The sequence below is a fragment of the Cupressus sempervirens genome, chromosome 3 (assembly GCF_028749045.1).
Source record: "Cupressus sempervirens isolate cs-2001-9-10 chromosome 3, ASM2874904v1, whole genome shotgun sequence".
Lineage (NCBI taxonomy): Eukaryota > Viridiplantae > Streptophyta > Pinopsida > Cupressales > Cupressaceae > Cupressus > Cupressus sempervirens.
In genome coordinates this window covers 943,369,556-943,389,362 of record NC_143120.1, presented here as the reverse complement: position 1 = coordinate 943,389,362, position 19,807 = coordinate 943,369,556, and the positions used below count along the sequence as shown (strand labels likewise).

General features: G+C 36.8%; 1 protein-coding gene across 4 annotated transcripts in view; it reads right to left on the bottom strand.

The window, feature by feature from the left end:
• LOC149569851 (HNH endonuclease) overlaps positions 1-19,253 on the bottom strand; it is a 163,940-nt gene extending 144,687 nt beyond the window's left edge. For 3 of the 4 annotated variants that reach the window (XM_089822559.1, XM_089822561.1, XM_089822560.1), the window contains exon 1: positions 18,612-19,155. In XM_089822559.1, coding sequence (XP_089678685.1) covers positions 18,612-18,964 — 353 coding nt within the window. In that variant the 5' untranslated portion in view covers positions 18,965-19,155. Of the gene's footprint in view, positions 1-18,611 lie in introns of all 4 variants that reach the window. The other variant, XM_089822562.1, reaches the window with a different exon arrangement.
• Positions 19,254-19,807: the final 554 nt, after the last annotated feature.

The window sequence follows — 19,807 nt, the reverse complement described above, 5'->3', positions numbered from 1 at the left end:
GTATTTTGATATAACTTTTACCTCTTTACAACCGGTAACACTCCCTTTCATTTGTTTATGCATATTTGCTTATGCGTTTTAAGTTGAGAAGAGGATTCTGAGTTTGGGTATCAGCCTCCAAGGTTTATCATCTGATTTCTTTCATTTTCACATCAACAACCAACCATGGGACCTTAGCTATAAAGTGCGAAATCAAAATACTTCCGACCGTAGGAGGAAGGACAGACCAAAGTCACGAATAGACTGGTATAAGTCACCTGCGGGAGTTGGAGCAGACTGTCAAGGGTCATGTAAGAATACTGATATGCCGAGCCTAGGGTAGTTTTTCTTTTGAAAGTGTGCCAGACGGGTGTCACATTATACAACCCAAATACTGTAGCCATCATAATATAGACTGATATAAGATAGGCAATACAAAGATATTAGATCACAGAGTATGTTCATATTGTTGATTGTTCTTTAACCATAAACCATATCAATATGAAGAATGGAAATGCTATGGTGCTTAGAATCTAAATTCTTCCATTTATACTCAATCCAGAGATGAATTTGATATCATGAAAAATCCAACATACTGAAACCAATATAATCACAGACTGAATCGCAGTGGACAGTAATAGATTTCTAGTTCTTGGAAATTGTCTTTATATCATAGATGTTTCTTTATTCATAAGTCTGTATTAGTCATGTATATAAGAGAGGAATGCAATGATAACTGTGAGCAATTAAATTCAACTCAAAATGTAATACATTCAGTCATACCATACAAAGATGAAAATATTATCATGAATCCAAACACCAAGGAATTCACCAAGCAATATAGGTGAAGAGGTGTTAAGGAATATGGTAGATATAAACTCGTGAGCATCTGGGAATCATCGACAAGGTAGCCTGAAATGGTGAAGAGGTGGAGTTAAATCTGCAAGAACGCGGAAGAGAAATCTGTTATGATTAAATTAATTAATTAAACAATCAATTTTGAAATTTAAAGAGTTTAATTATGTAATCACAGATTGTGAAATGCTGGATGCATGTATAATTGGTAGAACTAGTTGTTCTGAGAATTCCTAACACCTGGGACTCACCCGGTTGTGTAGCCAAGAAAAAGGGTGGTGAGGTGAAAGAGAGGAATCTGTAATAATATGAAACAGTATCAGATACTACATAACAACATTTATCATTTTTAATATGAATTAATTAATAGCTCATGCATATTCCTGTTATGGTGATCTCCTGCTACCAAGTCGTATGATGAGTTAAATACCAGGATGCCCAGTGGATGGCAAAATGACCCCTGTCTGTTCTGGGTAGCGAGGGTCTTTCTCATCAGAGATCATGAGGGGATAATATTTGGTCCGAAGTTGGGTGGTTAAGCCCCTGACAATGTTTCACCTCTCCCCAAGATGTCAGTCGTGAGTCAGAAAGAGATAAGCTATGCAGTCAATTGTTTAACGAAAACAAGTATTATCATTTTTATTTATGAGGTAAAATTAAATTGAGTTATTTCATTGTTACCGTTATTTTACACCTAGATGCAAGAGATAAATTCATGGATTTTTTTTCATTTATATGAATCTTGAATATAAGTATATTTCTAATCTTGTGTTACTATCACAATTAAGTAATCGGAAGGAAAGGAATCTGAAGCCCTAATTGATTGAGTGATAGCTAGAACCTTAAATGATACAGCGGTATAAGAAGCCTTAACTAAATTTGTGGTAACGGAAGCTCTAATTGAATCAGTAGTATCGAAAGCCCTAAGTAATACAGTGGTATCAGAAGCCCTAAATGATCCGATGGTAAATGATGCCCTATTTGATACAATGATATGTGATGCCCTAATTTTAAATATAGTGGTATTTAATTGTAATCATCATTTGATTTTGAGATAGCGGTTTTTAGATGATATTCATCATTTGATTTTGATTTAACAATATGGGATAGAAGTCATTTCGTGATATTGTTATAGAGGTATTTGTGGACTAACCCGGGTGGTTGCACAAGCATCCCTAGTTTTGATTTCGATCTCAGTTTCCATGGTATGTAGATTTCAATTTCTGTAGTAATTTCATTTGATGGTGTTTCAAGTTTTTTTTTTTTTAATGAAATTTTTCCAACTAATTTTAACGGTAAATTTTATTCACATGAACATAAATGACATAACTGACTTCCTATGAAACAAAGTAATAACTGTATTTTTTGAGTATGATAGATGTTAATTTAGACCCGGAAAATCAGGATGTTACATATGGTATCAGAGCGTTGGGTTCAACGTTGAAACCTTGGGTCTAACACTGTTTTTGAGAAACTAAAAATGTGAATGTTGAAATAAATTTATTTTGCATAACTGATATTGCAATCAAAACTGGAAAATCATTTAGAATACTCAAGAAGGCTGATATGATATAAAATGGACAAATGTATAAACTATAATATCATAAAGACGAAACCTAATTAAGAAGATAAAAATTATTGGCAAGTCGAGTGGTGGAGATCAGGTTTGTAGACCCAATTTGAAATCCTTGGCCAGGGTAGAAATTATGCAGATGTGTCGAACATGTGATCTTTGTTGATTGTCCAGATGCTTCAGTTATTTTGGAGACTAACTATTGGGACTTCAACCCACCTGATTACTCAGATGGCCGGACAGATAAACATCCCGTGGGAGCCATTCTAAAAGGTTAGAATGTGTGCGGGATGAGGCCGAGGCTTGCGCAATCCAGAACAGTTTATATAATCTTGATAAAAAGTTATTAAAATCCATGATTATGGCTAGATAATTCTTTATGCAATAAATGGCAAGAATAAATTCTTACCTATTTGAACTTGAACTAAATAAAAACAAAACTATGAATCACGATCCTTTCTGATGTTGATTAAACGACAAGATTATTTTGTGCTCCAGTATGGAGTAAACACACTTTTTTGCATAATTGGAACTATCAATGCTTGTTTACAGATGTAAACATTGACAAGATGGGCATGAAAGCCTAAATCACATAAATGAAAAGGATGAATTTCCAAATATCTGCAGATGAATTATGAGTTACTCATGAGAATCTCACAAATTGTTTCAGATGCTTATGATCTTGATTTGATGTATGATGATCTTACATAGTATATCATGTTTTTACCCTATGACACCTTGCTATACATGTATAATACGCATGATGTTGATTTTACATATTAAGTTGTTGTATTCTATCATGATATTCTAACGAAATGTTATGAGATGGAAATGAAAATTGAAGTCACATAAATGGAAAAACATGGATTCACTTACCCATTCCTGGTGATTTGTAAGTTTGCAAGGAAGATCTACCCAATAATGAATGCCATATGCCCGATGGTACGTATAAGTGATTTAAATTATGATCAAGTTATGATCTAGAACTTGCTAGCTGAAGAATTTCAATTTTGAATACTTATTGAACCCTGAAAAATTCTCTTAAATGAAAGATATCAATATGGAATCGAACTAATGATATGGTGAGTACCTATATGAGTATGACAAGAACATGAAATAGAATCAACTCAAATGATGCTAAGACAACCAAAAGTACAGTAAAGTGAACTCAGGTGAGTACATGTTTAATTTTATGTTACCATGCAAGTATCTTTCTGGAAACTTTAAAGTAAAAATGGATCTTGAGTTTCGATTAAGATTTTGATTCTGACCCAATTGAGAAAAGAGATGATATCACAATGTTATATATATATATATATATATATATATATATATATATATATATATCTTGTATTTGGAATATTCTTTTACTGTCTAAATTGCAGAGGTCATCAAGGAAGATGAAACACAAGGGGAATGGTACGTTACATTCCAATTTTAAAAATACTCCTTTATAATGTTCGTTACAATTTCAAGTTCATTGAGGACGATGAACCACAAGGGGAATGGTATGTTACATCCCATTTTTTGACCTAACTTGAAACATAGCTGTTGAGGTTCGCATGAAGTCAGTTAGCAATTTAATTTGTTATAATCTGGCGAAATGGTAAGATAGTTAGTCATTATGATTTCAAGTAAAGATGACATGTTAGTTGATTGTTGATCACGAATTCATGGAATCAAGAAGATGGTTAACCGTTGTGATTATTTAAATAATTTATTATGATAATATAATTTAACAGTGGAGAATTTCCTTATAGGGAGCATGTTAGTGGGGTGGAAGCATTGTCAGAAAAGAATTAGGTAGGAGCATCACCATCACTGAACAAATGGGTAGAGGACCTAGCGACTTGGAACAGAATACATCTGCAGGAACCGCATGAGTTATTTAATAAATAATTTAATTAAAATAATTGAGTTAAATTATAAAACGTATCTTAAAGGATTTTAATTTATCTTTCATCATATTGTTTTTAATAATTATTTATATATGTGCATTTAAATATAAAAATGACTTGGCATCTTTATATTTTAATAATTTAATAAAGTGATGCTTTCATGTACATATAAGATTATAATAATATTCGAATTATAATAACAATTGAATTATTATAATTTTCGAATTATAATCTTCCAACTCTCTTTCCATGCTTTTTATTTTAATATTCTTATTTTTTTAATCGATTTACACTTGGCATGATTAATTGATTTTATTTTCAGCGATTCAAGTTGTCTTAAGCTTTCAAACTTCTCTTCCAACCCTTTTATTTCTCTCATCTTTAGATTTGAATTTATGATCTATTCGAATGGTCATCTTGGGAATTTAGATGGCTTTCTTTATAACTAAAGGTAGCTGAAGAGCCAAGCACCCTTTTTAATAGTCTCTTTGATCATATTTTGATATAACTTTTACCTCTTTGCAACTGGTAACACTCCCTTTCATCTATTTATGCGTATTTGCTTATGCATTTTAAGTTGAGAAGAGGATTCTGAGTTTGGGTATCGGCCTCGAAGGTTTATCATCTGATTTCTTTCATTTCCACGTCAACAGCCAACCACAAGACCTTAGCTAGAAAGTGCGAAATCAAAATACTTCCAGCCGCAGGAGGAAGGGCAGAACAAAGTCATGAGCAAACCGGTATAAGTCACCCGCGCGAGTTGGAGCAGACTGTTAAGGGTCACGTAAGAATACTGATACGCCGAGTCTAGGGTAGCCGTTGCCTTTCGTTTGAAAGTATACCAGTCAGGTGTCACATTATATAACCCAAATACTGTAGCCATCATAATACAGATTGAATTAAGATAGGCAATACAAAGATATTAGATCACAGAGTATGTTCATATCGTTGATTGTTCTTTAGCCATAAACTGTATCAATATGAAGAATGGAAATGCAATGGTGCTTAGAATCTAAATTCTTCCATTTATACTCAATCCAAAGATGAATTTGATATCATGAAAAATCCAACATACTGAAACCAATATAATCACAGACTGAATCGTGGCGGACAGCAATAGATCTCTCTAGTTCTTGGAAATTGTCTTTATATCATAGATGCTTCTATATTCATAAGTGTGTATCAATCATGTATATAAGAGATAGGAATGCAATGATAACCGTGAGCAATTAAATTCAGCTCAGAATATAATACATTTAGTCATACCATACAAAGATGAAAATATTATCATGAATCCAAACACCAAGGAATTCACCAAGCAATATAGGTGAAGAGGTGTTAAGCAATATGGTAGATATAAACTCGTGAGCATCTGGGGATCACTAGTACGGTAGCCTGAAATGGTGAAGAGGTGGAGTTAATCCGCAAGAATGTGGAAGAGAAATCAGTTATGATTAAATTAATTAATTAAACATTCAATTTTGAAATCTTTAAAGATCTTAATTATGTAATTATAGATTGTGAAATGTTGGATGCATGTATAATTGGTAGAACTAGTTGTTCTGAGAATTCCTAACACTTGGGACTCACTCGACTGTGTAGCCAAGAGAAAAGGTGGTGAGGTGAAAGAGAGGAATCTGTAATAATATGAAACAGTATCAAAGATGACATAACAACGTTTATCATTTTTAATATGAATTAATTAATAGCTCATGCATATTCCTATTATGGTGATCTCATGCTGCCAAGTCATATGGTGAGTTAAATACCAGAATGACCAGTGGATGGCAAGATGACCCTTGTCTGTTCTGGGTAGGGAGAGTCTTTCTCGTTAGAGATTGTGAGGGGATAATATTTGGTCTGAGGTTGGGTGGTTAAGCCCCTGACAATGTTTCACCTCTCCCCAAGATATCAGTTGTGAATCAAACAGAGATAAGCTATGCAGTCAATTGTTTAACGAAAACAGGTATTATCATTTTTATTTATGAGGAGGTAAGATTAAATTGAGTTATTTCATTGTTACCGTTATTTTACACCTAGATGCAAGAGATAAATTCATGGATTGTTTTTCATTTATATGAATCTTGAATATAATTACATTTCTAATTTTGTGTTACTGTCACAGTTAAGTAATCGAAAGGAAAGGAATCTGAAGCCCTAATTGATTGAGTGATAGCTGGAACACTAAATGATACAGCGGTATCAGAAACCCTAACTGAATCCGTGGTAACGGAAGCTCTAATTGAATCAGTAGTATCAGAAGCCCTAAGTGATACAGCGGTTTCAGAAGCCCTAAATGATCCGATGGCAAACAATGCCCTATTTGATACAGTGGTATGTGATGCCCTAATTTTAAATATAGTGGTATTTAATTGTAATCATCATTTGATTTTGAGATAGCGGTTTTTAGATGATATTCATCATTTGATTTTGATTTAACAATATTTGATAGAAGTCGTTTCGTGATATTGTTATAGAGGTATTTGTGGACTAACCTGGGTCGTTTTGCGATATTGTTATAGATGTATTTGTGGACTAACCCAGGTGGTTGCAGAAGCATCCCTAGTCTTGATTTCGATCTCAGATTCCATGGTATGTGGATTTCAATTTCTGTAGTAATTTCATTTGATGGTGTTTCAAGTTTTTTTTTTCTTTTAAATTTTGTCCAACTGATTTTAACGGTAAATTTTATTCACATGAACATGAATGACATAACTGACTTCCTATGAAACAAAGTAATAACTGTATTCTTTGAGTATGATAGATGTTAATATAGACCCGAGAAATCGAGATGTTACAAACTAGATGGGTATGTCATACCACGTGATGATCAGCTCATATAAAAACTTTGCAGTGCTTGATAGGCCAACACTGGGGCAAATAATACCAAAAGAGTTAACAATTTTGTGATGAAGTTCGACTGGTCTATACGTGTCAATTTGAGAGTGTAAGCTTGCAAAAGGTGTCTGAGCAATATGCCATCAAGGGATGGTAGTTGTGACTTGAGCGATTATGAATGCAGCTTAAACACACAAAATTGAATCTATGAAAAACTAAAGAAATCCCAGCACAGGAACTGTCACTTCCTAGCAACAGGAACATCAGAAACATAAATAACTCAATAAAACTAATCTGTAATAAAAATAATTACAACTCTTAATAAATTATCAACTCATAATCTATTTCATATGAAATACTATTATATAATCAAATATTGATATTAAACACATAAACTAATATACTACTATTAAGTCTATACTATGTAATGCTAAGCTAATTAACATACAAATGAAAACTAATTTAAATATACTCCAAACAGAAATAAAATGAGATCACCAGATAACTTTGGAGTGGGCCCTTCCTCCTCAGCCGCCTAGTGAGGAAACCAAGTAGTAGTCTTAAGTCTCTGTAATCATGCAAATATAAACTTTATATTTCCAAATGATAATGATCTATTACAATGTTGTGCGTTCTGTAAAACCTGTACTCTCCCCTCCACACTATATCTCGCACTGCTTATATATACGCAGGCTTAACAAATTTATGACTATTTTGACATACCTACACTTAACAAAGAATGGATATTACATAACCATTCTTAACAGAAATTTGCATCATGTAAAGAATAGCCGATTTACTGTTATTATGCCATATGGAATAATACTGTCTTCATCCATCTTTGTGGAGCCATGAGTTTGAAGGGGTTATATTATAACAAAATACAAATGTAGAGAGAAGTTGGTTGACGGGTTTCCTGTCCACGTGATTCATGCAAGTACGGGTAGAATAGGTAATGTTTTGTATCATTCCAGCAAAGCAATATTTGCTATGGTTCAGTCAAAACAAATTTTGTTTCATGCAAAATGATTAGCAATGGTTAATGTTGGACCAATCATGTTTCCATACGAGCAAGGTGATTGATAATATGTAAGCCCTTTATAACCACTGATTTCCTTGAAGATGATCAAGCAATGACGTGGCATTTAATTTGCCCACAAATCTGCTTTTAACTTGGCATTTAAATTAAGAATAATATAGTAGCTTCTATAACAACAAATCTGCATTCAACTTGCTTCAATAACCTTCTAATCACCACCAGTTAACATAGAAGGAAATAGGAAGATATGTAGGCGACAGGAAGAGTCATAGCTTATAACAAAAAATGTTAGATAAATACAATCACATCTTATTTATTCACATATTCTATCTAATAACTATATTCAAGATTACTCATAAATATTAAATCATATGCAACTTATAAGGAGAAAATGGAATATAAAATGGGGATTGAAATGAGTATGAAGGCTTATATGAAGGCTAAAATATGGTATGATGTGGAACATTAAATGCTCTCACCAATGCTTATTACAGAGTCGTCTGGTAGTGCTCGTGCCTCTACCCACTTTGTTAAATATTCAGTGGCCACTACCACGTATCGGCAACATTGGACCCTCCTCACCTTCAATGGACCCACGAAGTCTAGTCCCCAAAGTTCCAACAATTCCTGAGTGTGGGAAGGGTTTAACAGCATGAAGTCCCACTTAAGTGGTTTGCCTGCTCTTTGGCATGTATTACAACTTAACACCCATTCTCATGTGTCATTGTAAAGTGTGGGCCACCATAATCCAGCAAGCATGACCTTTCGTGCAGTTGTGTCGGGTTCCATGTGGCCACCTGTCGGACCTTCGTGTGCCTCCCTCAAAACACTTTGTACTTCCTCTTCTATTACACATCACCTTAGTACTTGGTATCTTATGTAGGAGGCCATTTATTAGTTGGAAGGTCTGGCTCATTAACATTAGCTTCTATTGTTCACCTAGTGGCATCTTTGAAAATTGGGACATGGATAGATATTCCCCAATAGACCTATACCAACCTGGAAGGATGGCAATCCTAAACAAGTGTGCATCCGAAAAATCATCATTGACCCCTTCTGGTAGCTCTCCTAACTTGATTCACGAGAGCTGGTCGGCAATGATGTGACTTTTCCTCGGTCACAAAATAATGGTGAAGGTGAACTCATGCAGGAGTAACAACCATCTACTAATCCGTCCTTGGATGATCGGTTTGTTCACCAAGTACATAAGCGTCTAGTGGTCCACGTAAAAGGTGAATAGTGTAGCTAAGAGGTAATGCCAAAACTTTTGTACAGCGTACACCATCCCAAGGGCCTCCCTTTCAATGGTGTTGTAATTCTTCTCGACTTTTGAAAGTAGTCGGATTGCAAAATATACTGGGTGATCAAGGCCATGGTCGCCAATTTGCGCCAACATTACACATATGGCTAACTTAAAAGTGTCCACATGGACGTGGAACTTGTTATCCCAGTTTGGATATGCCAAGATAGGCGCCCCCAACAATCTATTCTTCAACTCTTTGAAGGAAGTCTCCTGCTTGGAGCTCCAGACATACAATTCTCCCTTCCGTGTCAACTTGTCGAGGGGAAGAACAATTTGGGCGTAGTTCTTTATGAACCATCTGTAGTATCCAATGTGCCTGAGAAAAGGTTTCACTGCAGTTAGCTTTGTCGGGGCTTCCATTTCCACAATCACCTGCCCTTTGTTTGGGTCGTTCTTCAACCCTTTCTTGCACACAACGTGCCCAAGTAATTTGCCTTAACGAACCATGACTGACACTTTTAGGGTATAGTGTCAGTCGTGCCGGCTGACACCTTTCCATACATCCCTGGAGTGTCACCAAGTGGTTGTCCTGTCCAGTGGAGATGGACCAATCATCCAAAAATGCTCCGAAGTTGCCTACTAACATTTGTCAAAGATGTGTAAAATGATTCTCTGAAATGTGGCGAGTGCGTTACACAATCCGAAGGGCATCTACTTGTAAGCGTATACTCCATCCTCCACCACAAATGTAGTTTTCAATTTATCTTCTTCAACAATGGAGATTTCGTATAGCCAGAGAATCCATCCATGAAGGAGTACATCTTATGTCCTGCCACTTCTTCGAGAATTGTGTCCGTGAATGGGATGGGGAAGGGATCTTTTATCATGACAGTATTCAGGCACCAGAAGTCCACACATATCCGGATTTGGTTCCCATCCTTCATGGATATGACGATTGGTGACACCCACTCACTTGTTTGGACTTTGAATATTATGTCTGTTTTACACATTCGTTGTAATTACTCACCTACGCATGCCACGTAGTTCTTATTCATTCTCTATAGTTAATTTTGCATAGGTATGGGTTCGGGCACCAAAGGTACGCGGTGAACGCACATCTCTGGTGGGACCCCTTTCAAATCCTTATAAGTCTAGGCAAATACATCTTTATACTCCATGAAGATTTTAAATGATGCATCCTTCAGTACGAGGTTCCATTCGTCTCCGACAAGTATGTTCCTCAAGCTTTCCGTATCACCAAGATTGGTGGCCTCCACTGACGGCTCTTCGTATCTAATGGCTTTCCCTTCAAAGCAATGGGCGGGACTCTCGTTGATCTCTGCATTGCCTTCTTTGTATTCCACAAACTCTGGTGGGAATACCTCCTTCTCACCTTTAAGTTCCTCGATGCCAAGCATGTAAGAATGGAAGAGCTCGTAGTCTTCCATCTGCCAATGGAAAAGTCCATTCATTGGACTAGTCTCATCTCCTAAACATTCCTACAATTCCAAAGTGCTTTCATCATTTGGATCCATGTGGGCTCTTCCCTCATCCATCTAATGTTCCCCGTCTGACTTGGAGGACTCTGATGATGACCGCATTTCTTCACATACTATCTATGTTCGGAGATCAATGGCGAACTTCTACCCTCCGCTTTCCATAGACAGAATGTTTTTTTTCCAATTGTGATTTGCCTTGGCTGCCACCATCCATCCTCTTCCAGGAATGGCATTGAATCCCTTTTTCTTCAAGGGAATCACAATTAAATCAAGCACAAATGGTTGTGTCCCAATGGTTACCTATTGACCCACCATGGTCCCTAGCGGCTTTATCCCCTGCTGGTTGGCGTTGAGCAGGTTGAATGTGGTTGGGCACAGGGTAGGCTTGCCGAATTTCTTCCATGTCTCCTCGAGAAGGACGTTCACCCTAGACCCATCATTCACAATGGTGTCTGTCAGGATGGTTCCGAGGATTCCCATCTCCACCACCATTAGGTGACGGGCCATTGCTTACTATCAGCAACATGGGATCTATGGCCAACCCTCCTAGCAAAGTTGTTTTTTCATTCGTCTCCAATACCATTGGCGAGTTTGTGTAAGCGTTTAATAATGTCGTCCTTAATTGTGGTACTATTTGTAAGAGGTCTTGAAGTTTGATGGGCACCTTCACTTGCAACATTTGGTTCAATAAGTTGTTATCCACCTCCGTTCATCTAGAAGTAGTTCCATTAATATCTTCATTGCCCTTTCTATTTCTTCTCAGGTGTGGGGACTTGCATATGTTGCCTACTTCACTTGGTTGCGGGTGAAGACAATGACCTTCTCCTCCTCAATGTTAAGGAGGTTCACTTATTTTGGGCAGTTGGCGTCTTCGTCGTCCCCTAGACCACACCATCGACACAATTTATGAGGAGTGTCACCCTTTGGACAATCTTTGGCAAAGTGGCCCCATTGGCTACATGCATGACATTGGACTATGGGCCTTCCCTTGGAGTCATATTGCATCCAATTCCTGTTGTCATTTCCACCCCGTCCCCCTCTGCAATTGTTTTTATAGCCACCGAATGTGGCACTATTGTTGTTCCCCTACGTCTCATTATAAGTGCTAGAGGTGGAGGTTGTTCCTACATGAAAAGTATTTGTTGGCTAGGTGTCTTCATTTTATAGAGGCACTCCTTCATAGAATGACCCAAAATGTGACAAATATCACACATCACCTTCTTAGAACATGCTTCCCTTGCGTGTCCTTTCTCTTTACAATCGGCACACCATATTTCTCCCTCATTTGTACGGCTAGTGATTCCCTTTATGGACTTGAACTCCATTATCTACTCCATGTCCTTTTGGACGGCATGTACCTTCTTGTTGGGATCTTTGTTGCTATCGGCACTACTTTCCTCTTCAAAGGACTCATCACTCTCAAAGGAGGATGAAGATTTACTCTTCTTTTTCTTTTTCTTTCCCGACTTGCCCTCACTTTCCAAGTTCATGGCACGGTCATAGGCATCAGTGTACGATGTGGGCAAGACTATCTTCATCTTCCTTCTCAGTGCCCTACGGAGCCCTACAAACCACCATTTCTTTAATTCATTGGCAGGTTGAGTACCCATCCTGCTAAGAAGATACTTGAGCCTTCAATTATAGGTTCGTACGGTTTCCTTTTTCCTTTGTTTGCAATTGTAGATCGCGGTGACGACCTCGTTGTCATCCCGCAGCAGTCGAAATTCTACTTGAAATTCTTTTTTGAGATTGTCCCATGTGTTGATCATCACCTTGTCCATATCAAAAAGCCAATCCACCGCCACTCCCCGTAGAGTGGCTGGAAATTGTTGCAACCACTCGTTCGCATTTGTGACCGAGTTGGCGGTCCATATGGTTTCACATGTATGGCAATATTGTACGAGGTCTTCCTTCTTGTCGCATGTGAACTTTGGGAGTTTTTATTTCTGAGACATTATGTTTCTTGTCCCCTGACAAGCAATTGTGTGTTTACCACTTGATTGTGTCCCAGAATTGTTAGTAATTGGTCCTGGTGGGTTACTCTGACCACCATGCAATGTCCCTCCCTAGTGTCCTCTATTGGCCTCACCTCCCTTCCTACTTCTTCACGAGTTCCCTCTCGCAATGGTGTACGAGATGAATGTAGAAACTGTTCCCTTGTCTCCTCAAGCACAATTAATCTATGTCGTGTTTCCTCGAGCAACTCCTCATTGCTCCGCACCCGTCATTCATGCGAACTATGGCACCCTTCGGTAGTTCCTGCGCCACCCACGTGGTTGCCTTTTACCACACTTGGTGATTCTTCTGACTGCCCCATAGTCAATTCTTCGGCAAGTTGTCTTAGTCGTCGCCTTCGTTCAGCTTGGATTAAATCTCCAAGCACATATTGTAATTCATCAATATCCTCTCTCAAGTTCCTATTTTTATTTAAGAGGTTGGGCATTTGACATTACCATTATATTCAAAAACCAAAACAAAACACTCTTTTATTTGTTCAACCTGTATACATCATGTGGTCAACTCATGCAACAGTTACAAACTCTTAAGTGCTCTTGGTACCATGGCTCAAAAGCTCATGGTTCAGTTTTGTGACGTCGTGTGTCTCTCTCCTCATAGAAATTCTTGAGGGTTTGTTGACGACATTCCACTTGTTCCACTTTTTCCTTGCATCTCTTCTGCGACAAGTATGCTTGTGCAATTAAACGGGGGAGTTGGTCAAGGAACCTGTTCGCTGTTGGACTTGCATGCATGGCATCCCACACAATATCCTGTGTAACCTCATTTTCAGCGGCTTCTCTCTGTATGAAGGTTTCAAGGCTTACACGGTACAAGAAGTGGAAGTTTTGGGTCGCCTCATGCTCGTCTTCCAGGAGTTTTGTCTCATCCTCAACATTAGTTTTCCGGTTGTTTGGTACAAGTATTCCCATTTATCTTTGACTTTCCATTCACTGCCACTCCACATTTGAACTAGCAACGGTGCCAAATGTTCAGCTTGAAGGTGAACAAAAAATAAACATATAAATTAACAAAGTAATATTCATTCATCAAATGCTTTCGTATAAAGGAATAATATTCAATACCAACATGATGCCAATTACATAAGTGTATGCCATATTTATAACATTCAACATTGTGCCAATGAAGCGACACAGCTGTGCCCGTACCCATAACTATCTAACTACCCAGTTCGCCAAACAACAGGAATTAGATGGGAATCGATTCTTGGAGTTGAATTTTATATTTCAAGCCATTAAATCTTTAACAATCGTTTGTTATTGACTTACTCCATACCCAAATCATTATGAGACCCGATCTAGGAATCGATATCAAATTTGTATATGCCAAATACACAAGCAAAAAAAGACTCCCAAATTGGTTTTACATCAAGCTGATAGCATGTTCTCAAGTTACACTAAAAGCCGATACTGAATATCAGAAAAGAAAAATCGAACCCATCTGACAAATCTAGAAACCAGTTTACATTCATACCTGAATGGAATAATGACTCAAACAAAAGAAACCGATAACATGGTTTCAATGATATCAAGGAAAGCCGATACTAAATATGCTAATATCAGAAATGAAAAATCGAACCCATCTGACAAATCTAGAAACCGGCAAATCTAGAAACCGGTTTTTATTCATAACTAAATGGAATAAATACACAATAGCAAAAAAACACGACTCCCAAATTGGTTTTAGATCAAGCCGATAAAATGTTCTCAGTCCACTTGGTTTCAATGATATCAAGGAAAGCTGATACTAAATATCAGAAAAGAAAAATCGAACCTATCTAACAAATATGGAAACCGGTTTATATTCATAACTGAATGGAATAATGACTCAGACAAAAGAAACCAATACCCATGGAAATTGGGTTCAAACAATTCCAGATCTGCTGTGTCAATCAGTTCTTGGACCCATTACCAAGTCAGAATTTGAATCTTAATAAAGTTATAAACCCAATATGATAAAGAGGAGATCTGTAACAGACTTAGCATGCATACCCAATACCTATGCAAATAACGAATTTCCAAACAAGATTATCGATACTTGAATAATGCAGAAATTTTTATTCAACATTCCAAACTTCAATTCTCTATTCAATGTGATATTTTGGACTGTTGACAGCCAGAGGAACTTATTGGATTTACATTCTTTACATCCTTTGTTCTATTCTCATTTGGAACCATCATAACTATATTGGATTTACATTCTTTACATCCTTTGTTCTGTTCTGTTCTATTCTTGACAAATCTAGAAACCGGCAAATCTAGAAACCGGTTTTTATTCATAACTAAATGGAATAAATACACAATAGCAAAAAAACACGACTTCCAAATTGGTTTTAGATCAAGCCGATAAAATGTTCTCAGTCCACTTGGTTTCAATGATATCAAGGAAAGCTGATACTAAATATCAGAAAAGAAAAATCGAACCTATCTAACAAATATGGAAACCGGTTTATATTCATAACTGAATGGAATAATGACTCAGACAAAAGAAACCAATACCCATGGAAATTGGGTTCAAACAATTCCAGATCTGCTGTGTCAATCAGTTCTTGGACCCATTACCAAGTCAGAATTTGAATCTTAATAAAGTTATAAACCCAATATGATAAAGAGGAGATCTGTAACAGACTTAGCATGCATACCCAATACCTATGCAAATAACGAATTTCCAAACAAGATTATCGATACTTGAATAATGTGCAGAAATTTTTATTCAACATTCCAAACTTCAATTCTCTATTCAATGTGATATTTTGGACTGTTGACAGCCAGAGGAACTTATTGGATTTACATTCTTTACATCCTTTGTTCTATTCTCATTTGGAACCATTATAATTCTTAAATAGATCATGTTGGTTATTAACCATTCAACTTCCTTAACTGTCCAGTTCACATTCTCATGACTGTCCGTATCTATTATGATTTTGTAGTGCAACATTGCAAAATTCTTATTTGCAATATTGCACAATTATATTTACATTTAATACACTTTTATATTCACCTTACATAATCTTTTTGGTTATTAACCATTCAACTTCCTTAACTGTCCAGTTCACATTCTCATGACTGTCCGTATCTATTATGATTTTGTAGTGCAACATTGCATATTATTATAATTACATTTAATAGACTTTTATATTCACCTTACATAATCTTTTGCATTGAACAATGATTTTACAATGTCAAGGTCCACCTGCCTCGGTAGACCTAGAAAGAGAGGTATAGAGCACATCATTGAGTTGGAGGAGGGCTCCTAGCCTATCATGATTACACCCAAAGTGACTGAAAGATGAAATTAAAGACTGTCAGAGATTTGTTGGCTATGGGACACATTAGGCTGAGTATGTCTCTCGCTTCATTGATTGTTTTAATGAAGAAGAAAGATGGTTCACTCAAGGTGTGTATAAACTACCGGGTCTTGAATAAGAAAATGAATAGAACAAGTATGAATCCCTCGTATTGGTGAGCTTATGTTGTTTTAATGAAGAAGAAAGATGGTTCACTCAAGGTGTGTATAAAGTTTAAACTACCGGGTCTTGAATAAGAAAACGATTAGAACAAGTATGAAAACCCTCGTATTGGTGAGCTTATATAAATGAGTTTCATGGATAGAAATATCGTTACTTTTTTCATTTCGACTTTATCATATTTTTTGGTTTAATGCAAATATTTATGAAGCTTCTACAAAAAAATGCAGAATTAAAATATGTTGGAGCTTTATTATGCATTTTTAGAGTTTCTTCTAATATTCTATGTTTATCTTTCCAAGTTGAAATTGTTTGACTAGCATTAATTGCAAATGTTAAGTTCGTACAATTGAAGTCATGTGATTGTTAATGAAGATTAATTGTTGATTCTCTCTCGAAACTCTTTTGACTAGGTGTGTTAGTTCCAATTATTCACAAGCAAGACTCGGTGTGCAAAAGATTGCATAGCCACTTTCCCTTGACTACACCCAGTTAAATTTCTTGCTTATTCAGGGATCCCATGGAGGGGGCTTAGGCTCTATTATTGAGGAGCGGAAGGTCCCATGAGAATTTTTTGAGGGGCTAAAGATTTATTTGGAGTGTTTTCCAACAAAATAGGAGCTCCTACTTTTTAGCACTCTCAATTTCAGTGGGTGAAAACGATTAGAACAAGTATGAAATCCCTCATATTGGTGAGCTTATAGATGAGCTTCATGGATAGAAATATCATTACTTTTTTAATTTCGACTTTATCATATTTTTTGGCTTAATGCAAATATTTATTAAGCTTCTATGAAAAAATGCAGAATTAAAATATGCGGGAGCTTTATGCATTTTTAGAGTTTCTTCAAATATTCTAAGTTTATCTTTTCAAGTTGAAACCGTATGACTAGAATTAATTGCAAATGTTAAGTTTGTGAAGTTGGAGTCATGTGATTGTTAATGAAGATTAATTGCTGATTCTCTCTCGAAACTCTTTTGACTAGGTGTGTTAGTTCCAATTATTTACAAGCAAGACTTGGTGTGCAAAAGATTGCATAGCCACTTTCCCTTGACTACACCCAGTTAAATTTCTTGCTTATGCAGGGATCCCATGGAGGGGGTGCTTAGGCTCTATTTTTGAGAAGCGGAAGGTCCCATGAGAATTTTTTCAAGGGGCTAAAGGTTTATTGGAGTGTTTACTTACAAAATAGGAGCTCCTATTTTTTAGCACTCTCAATTTGAGTGGGTGAAAATGAGGTGCGGCTGGAAATAGCCTCACCAACTTGGGAGAAATTTGTGTCACATGTCAATAACTAATCTGTTCATTATTTTTCCACTAAAATTAAATGAGTCCTGCCATTAATTATGACACCTTAAATTTAGGAGCTGAAAATTTGTGCCACATGTCAACAATTAATCTGTTTGCTCTTTTTCCCTAAACTAAAATGAGTCCTACCATAAAGTTCACGAGGCTACTTACCTATAAATATTCTTAAAAAATCTCAAAAGTCATTCCTCTATTTTTTAGGAAGCCCCCCTCCATGGACCCCCAAGCCTTAGCAATGATGAGACCACTAATGGTAAGCATTAGATCCAAGTGGACAGCCCATAGGAATTATGAAAAATAAAAACCTAACGGAAACTCAGCTGGTTAAGAGGCTTGGATAGTAAAAAGGTTATCACTCTTCCATTCTGTTAAACTGCAAACGCCTAAGTCCTAAAACGAGATTAGAACATGTCAGCTTAGCCCATGGCCGGTGGCAGCGAGTGAAAGTTCCGGGCAAGTTTTGTTCCACAGAAGTGTTGTCCTCCCATCTTAGCAGCTTAGCCAAGGAAGTTGGAATCCCCACCAAAAATTTACAGATTCTTTCAACCCTATAAAAAATTACAAAACAAGCAACAAAAAATCAATACTGCCGGTAGTGGGGTCGGGAAGCAAAGCGAGATTGACGCTGTAGCAGTCCTTCCCCACCCAGCAGACAATTGGATAACCATGACAAAAATTAAAATTACAAGAACCAAGCACATTGCCACAAATTGCTTTAACCTCCAGAGCAAAGTCCAAATCAAACCCAACAATATTCCATAAACTAATAAACGAATAAAAAATCTAAAGTAAGTTGAGCGCCTCCAAACAACACAAAAAAAAAAATAAACATTTCCGAAACAACAGCAACAAAACGTTAAACATTTCATAAACTATAATATCTAACATATTCACACCTGTAATAGAGGTCTAACACCAAACCTCTGTAACGAGATAATTCGTCGTCGTCGTCATCCTCTTCTTCTTCATCAGGAAAGGTATCAACCGAGGACGGCTGTGTAGCAGCATATAATTTCGATAAAAGACTTGCAGTATGAAAATTATTTGAATCAAAACCCTTTTTGCTCCATTTTTTCCCAATTGTGCATCTAGCTCTGCCATACTTGGCGCCATGCTCGCATAAAACTGAAAGCCTTTCCCCATAGCCCAAGAATTTGGTGCCTCCTCCTACTTGAAGATACAGAGGCTCTAGAGCCATTTTTTGGTGGCCTCTTCCAGCTGACTGTAATGGCGATGGTGGAGATTTCATGTTATTGTTTCGTAGATGATGTATTTTCTCGGTTGCACTATTTGAGATCAGGAATTTTCGAATGCTTTAAAATAATTGGCCATGTTTAACTGGAATTGGACTCTCAGAATGATTGCGCGATTTTTTTCCCTCACTAATTAGTTTATTCTCCTTCAGTTTGGAATATCTATGTGGGGTATATACGCTCCGGTATTTCTTTAATCTACGTTAAATGAAATATGAGGGAGATCTCCAACGGTAACAATATCGTGGAATCCACGGTGATTGAGCGTCAAATTTAGGCGATGACGAAAATGAGTGGTGTGGGATGGAGAGTTAAAAAGCAGACGGAGTGTGCTACCTATTTTGTGGTTCTCCTTGGGTGCTTTTTCCTCCGCGATAAAAATAAACTCTGCTTTCTAATAATAGAAATTAGTATTAGGCTGGGGTCTTATGGGCACCCACTTGCTTAAAAATAGAGCGGGTGCTGCTGAGCTTTTTTAAGAACATTTAAAGGGGAGCAGTCCCATGGGCATTACGTATAAATCTGCTTTAAAAAAAAATTTCTTAAATTGAAGGAAATATTAAAAATATAAATTGTTGTTTTTAGAAGTTTTGGTAAGGTGATTTCAATTTGGAGGGAAAATGAAGGAAAGGTTCTTGCCAAGTGGCAAAATTCTTCCCTCAACAGTAGGGGCTATTTCCAGCACCCCCTCTTTTCCATCCGCTCAACTAAAAAGTAGGGGCTCCTAGTTAATAGGAAAAGATTCCAAATTAAGCTTTAGCCCTCCCAAAATATTATCATGGGACCTCCAGCTCCTGAAATATAGAGCCCAAGCCCCCTCCATGGGACCCCAGGGTTAG